At 55.4% G+C, this 14,418-nt stretch overlaps 1 protein-coding gene across 13 annotated transcripts in view; it reads left to right on the forward strand.

The window, feature by feature from the left end:
* Window positions 1-14,418, forward strand: part of GRAMD1B (GRAM domain containing 1B) — a 247,550-nt gene that overhangs the window by 223,065 nt on the left and 10,067 nt on the right. For all 13 annotated transcript variants that reach the window (XM_079930629.1, XM_079930631.1, XM_079930622.1 and 10 more), the window contains 10 exons: window positions 438-518; window positions 3,868-3,983; window positions 5,796-5,952; window positions 7,027-7,216; window positions 8,849-8,992; window positions 9,972-10,090; window positions 10,360-10,502; window positions 12,221-12,324; window positions 12,936-13,139; window positions 14,158-14,248. In XM_079930629.1, coding sequence (XP_079786755.1) covers window positions 438-518; window positions 3,868-3,983; window positions 5,796-5,952; window positions 7,027-7,216; window positions 8,849-8,992; window positions 9,972-10,090; window positions 10,360-10,502; window positions 12,221-12,324; window positions 12,936-13,139; window positions 14,158-14,248 — 1,349 coding nt within the window. The remainder of the gene's footprint in view (window positions 1-437; window positions 519-3,867; window positions 3,984-5,795; window positions 5,953-7,026; window positions 7,217-8,848; window positions 8,993-9,971; window positions 10,091-10,359; window positions 10,503-12,220; window positions 12,325-12,935; window positions 13,140-14,157; window positions 14,249-14,418) is intronic.

Raw genomic sequence — 14,418 nt, forward strand, 5'->3', positions numbered from 1 at the left:
CGTGTAGAAGAGTGCACACACTAATATTCAAGTATTTGCTGAATTGGTGAATCAAAGGGTGAGTGGGTTAGTGGGTTTGCCTTCTCCTTCCCTTGGGCTGGTTCCCAGCTCACCACTCGCCCAGTCCGTGTACGTAGGCGCAGGAAGTTTTTTATGGAGGTGAGAACTTCAAACCAGAAAGAGAACCACTGACGAAAGTGTGGGTGGACATTGAAGGACATGGAGACAGTGCGGACTCAGAGGTCCCAGGGCCCTGGTCCCTGGTGTGCTGACCCCGTTCACTACAGAGCCCTTGTGCTGTGATCACGGGTGACTGAGAGTCCGCAGTATTTGAGGATGGACTCAGGAGCCTTTCTTAAAGGAAGGAGTACCGTGTCTCCATTCACTATACTGTAAGTCTTAACAGACGCTTCTTGCCATTTTCTCGTTCAATCCAGCACTTTTTCACTTCATTTGGGGCCCGGGATAGGACGTATATGATGATGTTCCGGCTCTGGCAGAATGCTCTCCTGGAAAAGGTGAGTCCCGCCCAGCTCCTTCAGCCTCAGGATGCACACCCACCTAGAATGTTCTTTCCGCTTGGGTGGGGGTCCACTGGAGTGATTGCTCTTACTGTGACATTGGCCTGCTCCAAAGAAGCCCATGTCTCTCCTGGTTCTGGAAGTCCTCCAGGCTCGTGGTAACATATCCTCCACTGCTGGTGACCCAGGTGCTGAGAGTAGCACATCCTCTCATGTGAACAGCTTCACTGCCGCCTGGAGCAAGGCCCTGTTGACAGGGCAGTGCACTCCCGCCGTTTTAAAACGCACCGGGGTTTGTTTTAATCAGGCGCGGTAAGACGCCCAGACACAGAAATGACTGTCATGAAGGAAGAGGTTTTTATACTCACAGATCCCTAGAAGCAGAGGCCCCAGCATGCCAGCCAGGGCCACACGGGGAAGCTCGAGGTCAGACAGGAGGCAGGGAGAGTGAGGGGGAAGCGGGGCAAGAGCCTTCATTGCAGGTTTTCATGGGAAAGGATGAGTGAGGCGGGGGGAGCTGGCCAAGCCGCTCACTGGACTGGCTAGTTTGAATGTTTCACTGGGCTTCAGGGTAGAGAGACCGTCTCCAGAGAGACTGTCCCGGGGTAATTAGTGCGAGAGAGTATTGGCCTGGTATGTAAGAGCTAGAAAAACAAGGTGGTTCGGTGTGTGGGCTTTGGCTTGGCCGGTTTACATAGGGAAGGTAGTCTCCCTGGCAGGGTGAGTTCTATCTCTAGGAATTAGCTAGCCCTGCAAGGGGCAGGCCTTCCCCAGTCAGCAAGACCTCAGATGCTAGAGCATCAAAAATACGGAAAATAAGACTGGGAGTTTGGGATTAGCAGATGCAAAGTCTTGTATACAGAATGGATGAACAACAAGGTCCTGCTGTATAGCATAGGGAACTATATTCAATATCCTGTGATGAACCATGCGGAAAAGAATATGAAAAAGAAAGCATAGGTATGTATATATGTATATAACTGAATCTAAATACATATGTATATGTATACCTGAATCACTTTGCTGTACAGCAGAAATGAACACAACATTGTGAGCCAGCTATACTTCAAAAGAATAAGTTTTAAGGAAATGCAGAAAATAGGAAGATAGAGTTAACACAGCCACCGGTTGATCACCTGGATGAAGGGGACACTGTGGGAGATGCAGATGGAGACGTGGCTGTGCAGCCTGTGCACGCAGATGCCGGGGGTGTTGAGAAACAGCCTCCCAGCCAGGGAAGGAGACCTGGGGGAACAATTATGTAATATAATTATATAATATTGTAATTACAATTATATATGTGACTTGTATGTATTTAAATTTATGTGTGTATCCACCTTGACTCTAGCCCAAACTTATTACTGTCTAAAGAAAATTAAATAGATTTGTTATTTAGAGTTTCTTCTATCCTGGAAGTCTGTAGCCTTCGTGTAAATCCTGGTAACTTATCCTGAGTTGATCGTCTACCTTTGTTAGCCGTGGATAACGGTAAACTGAGAAATGCGTTTGAGTCTCCATTGGCAGGTCTGAATTTTCAGCTCACAACCACTGTCATTTGTAACTAAGACAGAGGGTCACCCATGTGGTTCGCAAAAACTCTCACAAAATCACGTCAGAATTCTGCCTGATGAGCAGGGTCTGCTTTTTGTGTTTGGCCTGGCTGCGGTCAGACAAGCTGAGCCTGGTGGGGCTGGTCAGGGAAGGCTGCGTGGAGCAGGTGAATTGTGGAGAAGGGGAGGGCGTGGATTGGCAGAGACGCGGATGTGTCCCGGGCAGGGTGGATGGTGTATGTAAAGGCTGCTGGGAGGAGGGAGGAGGTCCAGGTACAGAAGCAGGTGCCTCCCTCTGGCGCTGGGGCGGGGGGTGGGGGGTGCGGCCAGCACAGAGAGCTGCCACGCCAGACCCTTCCGGCTCACAGAGAGCCCCGACTAGGCCATTCCAGGCAGTTCTCCTCAGCCGGGAACGCGGAGACCTGGCTCATGGCATCCTGCCAGCTGCGTGCTTCTTGAACCATACCTCGAAAGGATGGGGTCAGAGAAAGCTCAAACTCCTTATCAAATCCGTTGGTGGGAACATTCTTTAAGTTTGATTTTCTTTTTTTATATAAATTTATTCCTTTATTTTTGGCTGCATTGGGTCTTTGTTGCTGTGCGTGGGTTTTCTCTAGCTGTGGCGAGCGGGGGGCTACTCTTCGTTGCGGTGCGAGGGCTTCTCACTGCGGCGGCTTCTCTTTGTTGTGGAGCACAGGCTCTAGGCAGGTGGGCTTCAGTAGTTGTGGCATGCAGGCTCAGTAGTTGTGGCTCACGGGCTCTAGAACGCAGGCTCAGTAGTTGTGGTGCACGGGCTTAGTTGCTCCACGGCACGTGGGGTCTTCCTGGACCAGGGCTCGAACCCGTGTCCCCTGCATTGGCAGGCGGATTCTTCACCACCGCACCACCGGGAAGTCCCTGCTTCTGTTTTTCTTAACGCTTCTCTTTTTCCCATACTTATCCCTCCCACCTTCTCTCCCTCCTCCCAACCTTGGACTCATCCATGGTCTCCACCTTTGACCTTCATTCTTTGACATTCTGTTGCCTCTTTTCCGAAACTCTGAACCTCAATGAGAGCTAACTCTTCTTAGGACAGTGCTTTTGAGGAGGACATGTAGACACGCAGTGAAATGAGAAAAACTCTTTATGGAACTAATACATAGAACTGTAGGCAGACTGATTGTAATTAAGAATAAAGGAGGAAGTATTCAAGTAGTGAAGAGAGGGCTGGATGCAGTGACCTTTGAGGCCCTGAAACTGTGAGAATGTAGACTTCTTTCCAGGCACAGGAGCTGCCCGACTGTGGAATGGGCCACCTTTGAGGTCACACCTCATTCTTGGACCTGATCCATCTTGGGTCAGGTCCGTGAGGACCTGTGTGACCACTGTTAGTATAAGGAGGTTTCCGCAGCGTGGGCGAGACTGGCCCAGGGGCCTCTGGTGCTCATTCTGAGTCCAAGTCAGAAGCTCTGTGATCACTTTGGCCCCAGAGGAGTTTTGGTTTGTGCCGCTGAATGCCGGACCTCACCCACAGGAGCGGGAGGCGGGCGGTTGCCATCCTCAAGGGCCCGCTGGTCCCACCATGCAGACCTGAGTCGAGGGAACAGGCGAAGCTCCTGGCTTTACTAAAAGCCGTATTCTTAGGGGGAAGATGGGCGTCTTGCTGAGATCAGAAGAGCGGGGGGTGGGGTTGTTGTGGAGGCGCTGCCTGGAGTTTGGCTTCTCCTACCCTTGGGGGCGTCCAGCTCAGCTCAGTGCCTCTGTGGAGAGTGGGGTCCTGAGGAGGGAGGGTCAGAGCCCGTCTGCCGCCCCTGCAGCCCCTGTGCCCCAAGGAGCTCTGGCACTTCGTTCACCAGTGCTACGGGAACGAGCTGGGCCTGACCAGCGACGACGAGGACTACGTGCCCCCCGACGACGACTTCAACACGATGGGGTGAGCGAGGCAGAGGGCAGGCTGCCCGGGGAAGCCTCTCCAGAGGGGTGCGGGCGGCTGGGGAATGGCGTCTAAGTAAGGCCCTGGCGGAGTGAGGGAGGCCCCGGGAGGCCCCTCCCAGGCGGAGGGAGCGGAAGCGGCAGCTGGGCCAGCGAGCAAAGGGCAGGTGGGAAGCGGGGAGGTCGGGGAGGTCGGGCTGGACTCAGGGCCGCTGGGTCAGCGTGATGATTGGCTTTTCCTCAGAGGGGGATGAGAAGCCAGGGAAGGCTTTGAATGGATAATTGATGAGATCTGACATAACATTTTAACATCACTCTGGCTCCTGGGTTGAAGATAGAGTGAAGGGGAGCCAGGGCAGGCTGGCTAAGAGGCTGCCGAATCATTTAGATCACTTAGATGAGAGGTGATGGTGGTTTGGACCAGGAAGGTAGCAGTAGAAACAGCAGTAAGTGGTTAGTTTCTGAATGTATTTGGAAGATAGAACCAGACATATTTTGAAGGATTTGCTGATGGCCCAGAAAGGATCCAAAGGTGGCTTTAAGGATGTACCAGCAGGAAGGATAGGGTTGTTCTGAACTGAGATGGACAATACTATAAGCAGAGCAGATGCGGGGGAAGGTCAGAAGCTTGGTTTTAGGCGAGTTGAGTTTGAGATGACTGTTAGCCACGTGGAGAGGTCACATAAGCATCTGTGTGTGTGAGTGTGGAGTTCACCGGGAGGTCTGGGCTAGGGACATAACCTTGGGGCTTACTAGTGGCTGAGACCACCAGGTGACTGAATTAACATGAGAAGAAGCTCAGGGACTGGGCCTGGGAACACTCAACAAGAGAAAGAGGCAGCAAAAGAAATCACAAAAGAACATTCAGTGAGGGAGGAGGAACGCTAGGAGAGTTTTCGTATCCTGGAGGCCAAGGGAAGGACGCTGTGAGGAGAAGGGGCTGTCGCTGCACCACGTGCTGTTGGCAGGCTAAGACAGATGGGACTGCAGAGTGATACAGTATGCTTGAGGTTGGAAGGTAGAGGCTTGGTGGTCATGTGAGAGGCAAGAGGAATGGACAGCAAGGAAAGAACGTCAAACGTGTGGTGCATAGCCCAGGGCTCAGGTACCACTTCTGACACTTAATAGTAGTTATCACTTAGCCTCTGTGAATATCTACTTGATAATCTCTGAAACGCATGGAATGATTTACTCCGAGTTGTTACGCGTCCAGATGAGGTCACATGTAAAGTATAAATTAGATGCCGATGACGACGGTGATGACGATTTCTCCCTTGGGGGAGGCTCCGATGGCATCCCTGAAGTTGTCCGCAGAAGGGCACCTGCCTTTATCTCAAGGAGGGTTTTTCCTCAGGTGTGCAATGCAGAGAAGTTTGCTAGTTATGATCCAGAATCTGGGCAGGTCCCCTCGAAGGGCACTCATGTCCAGAGTCCTGTCCTGGTCACTGTGGGAAATCAGATGTGTGCTCGGAGCCCGGATGTCTGATTCACATGGTCAGGTTGGGGTGGGATGGGAAGCCAATGGAAAAAGAAAGTTTAAGACAGTTTTCTTATTTAGGTGGGGATAAATCTAAGGAGGGTGCCTAGAAAAGGTGAGTTTGGGGACAGAATTTTACCATGGGGAGGGGGTGTCAGGTGGGAAGGAGGTTTTAGGAGAGCAGTTCAGGGGCAGCGAGAGGTTTGCGGAAGGTCACGCACAGAGCAAAGAAGCAGGAAAGCCCATAGTTTTGGATGGATCGGTGGGTGTGAGTTTCTTGTGAGTCTGCCGCCTTGGCCACTGAGGCTAACGTGGGTTCACACTGTCTCTTTTCAGCTACTGTGAGGAGATCCCTGTAGAGGAGAATGAAGTGAATGACAGCTCCTCCAAAAGCAGCATAGAGACCAAGCCGGATGCCAGTCCACAGCTGCCCAAGAAGTCCATCACCAACAGCACGCTGACATCCACGGGGAGCAGCGAAGCGCCCGTCTCGGTACGGGCGGGGAGCCCTTTGCTTCCACCCAATCCAGTGGCGGTGTTTCCCAGCCTTGTTAACTCCACGGGACCCCAACCTGGGGAGCAGGTGGAGGGGAGGTTGGTTACACTGTGGTCAGTTTACGCAGGGCGGCATCCTGGGCAGAGGGACTCTCTGCATTCAGATGAGTGTAGAATCCAGAGCTGGGTTCTTGGTGCTTCGGGTTCCAGGTTTTGTTTGGCTTCGGAGCAGATGAGAACCATTTCAAGTCCGCTGTGTGAGCTCTGCTCTTGGTGGGCTGCTGTGGTCAGCCCACTGGTGGAGAACTATTCCAGGTCTTTGTTTTTTCACTGCCTCGATCTAAAGTCAAAGCTGTACATGCAGAGAGGACTGCAGAACTGCTCTCTGTTCATTCATTCCGTAAATCGTGACGGAGCTCCTGGCGTCGACACTCCGGTTTATCTTCCTGCTGTGCTAGACTTTGCAGAAGAGACAGAAATGTATAAGAAGGACTGTCCTCTGGGACTTGGTTGTAGAGGGGATAGAAGCTTGGTGAGGGAAGTGTCTGGGTGTGAGCTGGCAGGAAGAAGAAAGGGTTCCCAGAAAAGGGAGCCTTGTATTCCAGTGGCTTAGGGGTCAGACCACTTGGCCTTAGAATGAAAGCGTCATCCATTTGATGCCTATCTCCATTTTCTGTCTCAGAGGTTGACTTTAAAATGTAAAGGGTTGTACCCATTCCCTCCCAGGGCTAATGGGAGAATGAATCAAAAACTGCTTAGGAAGCCTTTTGAACCTCTCAGAAAACAGGGCACTAGTTGGAGGCAGGCCCACGTCGTTACAGGACGGTGGAGGCCTGGCCCCAGGAGAGGAGCTGGACTACGGAGCTGCCTCTGCCCACGCGTGGGGCTTGGTGTCAGGAGAAGGGCAGGGCCCTGTGCTGTGTCCTGTCCTCCCCGGCAGAGCTGGGGAGACCCCTGACCCCCACAGCCCAGCCCCCGAGCAGCTGCGTTCTGAACGTGTGGGCTCCCGTGGCCAGCTCTCTGACTCCCTCTTGGAGAGTAGACCAGGCTGACCGCTCTGTCCCCACCCCAGTTTGACGGCCTGCCCCTGGAGGAGGAGGTGCTGGAGGGCGACGGGTCCCTGGAGAAGGAGCTCGCCATCGACAGCATCATCGGGGAGAAGATTGAGATCATCGCGCCCGTGAACTCCCCTTCGCTAGACTTCAACGACAACGAGGACATCCCCACCGAGCTCAGTGACTCTTCCGACACCCACGACGAAGGTGGGCGTCTGGCAGCGGGGGCAGAATGGCACTTCCTGTCTCCACACATTTTGAAGGCTTAACGGATGTTCCCATATGGAGGCTGGAGTCAGTCTGGGTTCCTGGCGGAAGGGTGGGTGGGTAAAACAGCTCTTTTAAAAAAGGTGCACTTGTGATTAGCAAACATCCCTTTTTTCAGGCCCTCACCGTAGTATCCTTGTCGTTTTATATTTGTCTTTGTCTTTTTTTTTTTCAGTTTTTTTTTTAAACATCTTTCTTGGAGTATGATTGCTTTACGGTGTTGTCTTAGGTTGTCTGCCATTTAGTCCGTCACTCCATGTGCCCCCTGTTGGCACCGGCGTGCCCTGCAACTCTGCCCCTCACAGTGTTTACACGTATACGCCACAAGCAAAGTGCTAGTCTGCTGGCCCTGGAAACACGTTTTAACAGACACTTGCTTCGGTGGCTCCAGCATGGGGATTTCGGACCTAGACTGTTGCCTGGTCAGACAGACTGAGGAGACGGCCCTTCTCTCTCATACTTCTAAGTGGGTAGCTTCTTACTTCCCTCCTGCGTAGGGTTGGCGTCTAGCCCTCCCTCGGGAACTCGCTGCCGCTGACATTCCAGGCCAGATCCTCAGTGTTCAGGAGTATGGTTGATGGCTTACCTCCTTTGAGTTGGTGGTGGGTTCTGACTCGCAAGGCTGTGCAGACAGTGCTCACTTACCCACCTGTGGACGGTCTCCTGCGAGTCACCTGTAGGGGTATTCTCACCTGTGGTGGGCTTGCCCACTGCCATTTCGGGTGCAGGGTCGGTGCAAAGGACTGCGCAGGTGGGCACCGCCTAAGAACCGGGGTGCCGTCGTGTAAACTGCGAAGTGCACCCGAGCTGTGCGCCACAGCCCTGATCCTGCAGTCGTGCTCACGGACGCTCCAGGATGCTCGTGAATTCCCCTCTGGCCTTCTCAGGGTCACAGGGATGCCAGAAATGGCAGCGTTCTTCTTGAGATCAGATAACAGCCCCTGCAGGGGCAGTAATTAGGGCCTGTGGGGTGCCGAGGGCTCAAGAGGAATGCCAGGGTTTGAGCAACTCACCTGTACTCAGAAACTCTCTCCTGTAGAAAAAGAAATTTTTTGAAGGGGGTATAGGCTGCCTTATGGAAGGAGAGCAGACCTTGTGCAGAGATCACGGCCCTGCAGACCAGACCAGCCTCAGAAGCTTTTGTAAAAACAGATTCATCAGCGTCCCTGGACACACCAGTGCCATGGGTTGCGATGACATTTGCTGTCAATTGTGGTTTAATTTACAGACTCTTGATAACTGATCCTCTGGGTTCCGGCAAGCCCAGGAAGTAGTCACCTATTTAGACTTTGGTCTAAGATCACTTTAATTAGGAAGGCTTGAGAGTGTAAAGGCAAATAGCACATTCCCAAACTCTTTGTAAAGCTATAGCGTCCATAACGTGCACGCCCGCTGAGGAAGGAGGCCGGCTGACGCAAAGCCACGGACGGCGGAGGCCAGGGCCCCGCTGCCCCACCCCACGGCCTCCTTTGAGCCTTGGTGGCCGTTCCCACATTAGCCACAGAGGGTGCTCTGGGGGTGTCCCTGAGGTGTCCCTCACCTTCCCTGTCTCCCTCCTCATCCTCTCTGCAGGGGAGGTCCAGGCCTTCTACGAGGACCTGAGTGGCCGGCAGTACGTGAATGAAGTCTTCAACTTCAGCGTGGACAAGCTGTACGACCTCCTGTTCACCGACTCGCCCTTCCAGCGGGACTTCATGGAACAGCGACGCTTCTCAGGTCCGTCCCTCCCGGGGCTGGTGCCTCCCACCCCTTCCCGCTCTGTCCCCTCTCCTTTCATCTCCTCCCAAGCGCCCTCCTTTTCCAGGCCGCCTGATGGCCCGGGGCGCCTCCTTTGTGGCCTCACGCGGTGCCGGAGCTCCTCGGGGCCCTGCGGGCTACTCCTCCCCGCGCCACCGCGGCTGTACGCTCGCCCGTGGTGCCCAGACCCTTGGTGCCGGGCCCCAAAGGCTCGGCGGTGAACAGGATCCGCCAGGGCTCACCATCTAGTAGAGAGTAGCAGCCACCACGTCCTGTCGGCACCTGCTGTCCGCCAGGCCCGTTACACTGTCTCATTCAGTCCTCCAGCCTGCCCTGTGTGCCAGGGTTGTGATCCCCACGGTACCAGTGAGGACGCTGAAACTCAGACCATTATTAGACGCCCAAGGTCATGCAGCTGATAGGAAGGGGCCCAGCTGGGATTCATACCTCAAGCTCTCAGAGCTGATGCTTGGCACCTGTGTGCCCCTTGCCCCTGCCGCACCACAGGGACCGGCAGGGCTGCTCGGGGTCCGGGTCTGTGGAAGAGCCCTTGGGCATCGGCGAAGCCCTCTGCCAGGAGGAGGGGAGAGCCGAGGGCACGGGGAGGTCGTGCCTCGGAGCAGAGGGCTTGGTCCCAAGGATCCCAGGCCCTCATCACAGTAACTCCAGTGTTGCCAGCTCCCCCGTAGGTGGCCCCAGGACCTCCTGCCCGAGCCCCGGAACAATCAACATTGTGGGGCCCTGTGTAGGATTTCGGCCATGCTACAATGAGCTTCTTTCTGCTTTGACGCCCCCTCCTCTCACCCTCCTCCCCCGGCCCTCAGGCTCCCGTTGGCTTCCTTTTGGGGGCCAGTCGGCAGTCAGTACGGTCAAGAGGAGGGCACTGGAGGGGACGTTCAGATGTGGGGATGGCACGCCTCTCTCCCTCCGTCATCCCACGGCTCCTCTCTCCCCTCAGATATCATCTTCCATCCGTGGAAGAAGGAAGACAATGGAAACCAGAGCCGAGTGATTCTTTACACCATCACCCTCACCAACCCTCTGGCTCCCAAAACTGCCACTGTCAGGGAGACACAGGTGAGCCCCGGGCAGAGGCCAGTAAGGGCGGGCTGGAGAAGCCTCTGTTCTGTCGTGGAGGATTCAGGAGAGACGTCAGCAAGGAGTGTCTGGGTGACGGTGTTGTTTAGCCCTGAAACGGTGGCATTTGACATGCCTAGATGCTGCCGTTTCCCGTGGTTCTGGGTCCCCGTTCAGAAGTTGGGGGTGGGCTGGGGAGGTTAGGAAGGAGGAGCTTTTCCCGTCTTGCTGCTCGTCAGCCTCGTCCCACGACCCTTTCCTCCCCACAGACCATGTACAAGGCGAGCCAGGAGAGCGAGTGCTACGTGGTCGACGCCGAGGTCCTCACGCACGACGTGCCGTATCACGACTACTTCTACACCATCAACCGCTACACTCTCACCCGCGTGGCCCGGAACAAGAGTCGACTCAGGTGCTGTCTCTACGGCCGAGCGGGTGCGGAGCAAGTTCCTTGTGCACCTGGGGGAGCTTGCAGCAGAAAGCGTGGATGTGCTCCTGGGGACGAGGGGGAGGCTGGGTGTACCGGCTGCTGCCTCAGCCTTTATTCTGTCTCCTCTCCGGAGCCTCCGAGACCCCCGCCCCCCCGCCCATCCTGACGGTTCATGCTTCTCTCCACCATGTGTTCCCTTTACCCCTCTATGTGTCCCTTTAGTAAAACTTTTACAACCACTGCTTTTTAGTGGTTGTCTGCAGTTTATAAGATACTGTGTAGGTACTTCACCTCCAAGAGCTGGTTCTTTAGAATAACCCAAGGAGGTGGGTTTATCCTCACTTTTCAGATAAGAAAGCTGAGGATCATACAAGCTCAGTAACTTTTCCAAGAGTCAAAAGTGCTGAAATCCAGGTCTCAGAAAAACAAGTCTCTGCCCTTCCCACCCTGCTGGGTGCGGGGCTTGTTGCGAGTTCCTGCACATGTGTCTCCCTGGGTGGCAGCTCCGGCCATCCTGGCCGGCAGGAGTCCCAGTCCACACACCACTGTGTTCCCAGCACCCAGCACGGGGCCTGCACACAGCAGAGTCAGAAAAGGTTGATTGAATGATTAGTTAGATGCCGTTTGTGGGTCGAGTCCTGTCCTGGGCACTGTGACGTGCATTCAAGGAAGGAAGAAATTTAGACCCTAACATTCTGTGAAGCTTGTAGTCTGACTGAAAAGCCAAGACACACACCCATTTGAAAATAACCGATCGTGTACCTGTACCTTAGAGCCAGTTCTTCTGGTTATACGGAGCAGAAATTCACTCACGTTCAAATAAAATAGGAGTTTGGTGAAAGGCTGCGAGAGGTCTCTGGGGAATCGGGAAGATCTGAGTACCCACACCTTGAAAAGGGACGAAGCTTTCTCCAGACAGACCTTTACAGAGAGGTGCCCACCTTCAATCCAGGGAAGAGTTGCTGGGTGGGGGTGACGTGGCCGTGGACACACACACGTCGGACCAGGGTTGGGGGTGAGGTCCCTTCTTCCTCCTGAGGACAGAGCAGGGAGCCTTGAACGTGGGGAGCGTAAACTGGGAGCATCTAGTAACCGATGAAAGTGCACCTTCAGGAGAGGCAGAGCAGCGTGACTGTGCAGCAGCAGAAGGTGATGCTGCAGGGACGGGACAGCGGAGGTGCCCACGACGGGGACAGAGTGCGGGGGACAGAGCAGGAGCTGGCGAGGTCCCGGGGAGGGTGGAGAGGCAGGGGCCAGGCCAGGAGCTGATGAAGCCCTTAGAGGTGGAAGCCGCGAAGCCCGAGAGCCTGCCCGGGGCTAAAAGTCTCTGGAGAAGGAGAGAAGGGCCCTGGGGCCGGCAGGCTGCCCGCCATCCGGAGCCCTCCTGGGATGAGGCCGAGTGGCATCATGAGCGAGCTGTGGGCTTGGAGTCAGAGCCCTTCTTGTTAATCTTTGGTCCGCTTACAAATTCTAAGACTCAGTTTTCTCTTCTATGAAAGGAGGGTAAATCCACTAGCTTCACCTACCTCAGGGGGTGGCCAGGGAGGTCAGGTGATGTGGATGTGAAGGGGCTTTTTTTTAACTTGTAAAGGGCAGCACCCATGTGAAGCTGCTTCGGCCTTAAACCTGAAGTTTCCTTTTCCCAGCAGAGGCAGGTCCGCCTAGCAAACGGCTGATCTAGTCTGTGGCTTGTTTCTCAGGGTCTCCACAGAGCTGCGCTATCGAAAACAGCCCTGGGGACTGGTGAAAACGTTCATCGAGAAGAACTTCTGGAGTGGGCTGGAGGACTACTTCCGCCACTTGGGTGAGCACCGTCCCTGGTGCTGGGTGAACCGTTCCGCTGTCACCGTTCAGGGCCTGAGAGTCACGGGGCACGGGGAGAGACGGGGGCAGTGAGCGGGCCTCACGGGGTACCTGAGTCTGCCCCAGAAACGGATGCAAAGTTCAGCACGTGTGTGAACGTATGCACGTTGAAGAGGCTCTGACTGTGACCTTCATGAGATCGTCGTCATGAAGGGATCCGTGACCACCCCCCCCAAAATGAGCCTGAGATCCGGGCTCACTGGTGGTGATGCTGTTATGAGAAGGAAGTAGCCCGAGAAGGCGTCCACTGGGAAACGTGACGTGCCCCAGATTGCATACGTGAGGGTGCACGTTGGGAGCCTTTGTCTCTACACACTGTTGAACGACCCAGAGAGGGTTTTGGGCTGGGCTGGGTCCCAGGGGTATTTCCTGGGGCTCACGGGCATCCCTGAGGGATCCCCGCCCTCCCAGGCAACATCCCAGAGTACAATAGGGGAAAATGGTCCCCTTAGAGAAGGTTCGGCTAGGAGTAGACAGCTGCTTTTGGAGGCCAGTGTGCTGGGTTGGAGGTAGGGGCGGATGTCCTCTGATGTGGCCTTTTGACCCTGACAGAGAGCGAGCTGACCAAAACGGAGAGCACCTACCTGGCTGAGCTGCACAGACAGTCTCCCAAGGAGAAGGCCAGTAAGGCCCCGTCGGTGCGGAGGAGGAAGCGTCCCCATGCCCACCTGCGGGTGCCCCACCTGGAAGAGGTGATGAGCCCCGTGACCACACCCACCGATGAAGATGTGGGCCACAGGATCAAGCACGTGGCAGGTGTGCGCGGGTGGGGGCCGGGGAGGCGTGGCTCAGGGCTGTGGGCGGGAGCTGCGTGCCTACGCCGGGCGCACAGGCGTGCTCATTTTGCAGCCTGGCGTGGACTGTGTATAATTGGCTCACGACTCGTTACATCTGAGGCTCCGGATGCTCTGCCATTTCCCTTTGCCCTTAAGCTCCTCAGCCCTTGCTGAACCCCCCTGTGTGCTCTGCTGAACAGAAGTTGCCTTTGGGTTTCTGCCTCCATGTTCCCTGAGCTCCACGGCTCCCTGCATGCCTCGGCTCAGGCCTGCAGCTTCCGAGCTCTTGGGACATGCTCCAGGGAGAAGCCAAAGCTCAGCCCCCAGGGTTACCGCATGACACAAAGGTCAGGGAGTGCGAGGCAGCCCCCTCCTTGGGCCCCTGCCAGGCAGTGGGGCTCCCTCGTCCCATCCAGCCATTCACAACCTCCTGTCTCTGCTCGGTCGCGGAAACATGCAGCAAGGGATTTTCAGTCTGTGCTCTGCACTTCCCCGGATGTTCATCAGATTTGGGTGGGGCAGGGCAGGGGAAGGAGGAGGGCGCCAGCCTTCCTTGTCCCTCCCCTGGCTTCAGCCAGGGCGCTCCCACGTTGTTCGTGAGCTTTACATACAGGACTCCTGGCTAACTTGGCATTCGAATAAACTGACCCTCAGTGGATTACGCGACTCACTCAACGTCCCGCGGCCAGTTATGGATGAAGCCAGAGCTGAAAGCTGTCTCTGGTCCCAGCCCAGTGCTGTTTCCCTTCCATGGCTGCAGGTCGCTTTGTCTTGCACCTGCATGTCCTAGCTACAGAGGTCAGGTGACTTTCTCATTTGTTCGGTCACTTTCCTGTCCCCCTTGCCCTCCAGGAGCTTCCCTTCCCTGAGGGCCGGGTCCACATCTCGCATCGTTGCCACGACAGTGTCACGGGCAGTTCTGTGCGTGACCAGCATCACATCGGTCGTTGGTGGGCTGGCGGACCACGTGGTGATGACCTCGTTCCTTCTCCCCACAGGTTCCACGCAGACACGGCACATCCCCGAGGACAGCCCCAATGGTTTCCACCTGCAGAGTGTGTCCAAGCTACTGCTGGTTATCAGCTGTGTGTAAGGGACTCCGGCTCTCCTCCCCCGCCCTGCCCCGGCCGCCTTCCTTTCTTACCTGCCACCTCCTCCCCGTCTGTCTTCCTCAGGCATCCGAACACCCTCGCTGCTGCCCTGGTTTTTGCCCTCTCCTCTAGTCCCTCTCCAGATCGGTTGCTCTATCTGTCCTTCCT

Source organism: Stenella coeruleoalba, assembly GCF_951394435.1.
Source record: "Stenella coeruleoalba genome assembly, chromosome: 8".
In the NCBI taxonomy this organism is placed as follows: Eukaryota; Metazoa; Chordata; class Mammalia; order Artiodactyla; family Delphinidae; genus Stenella; species Stenella coeruleoalba.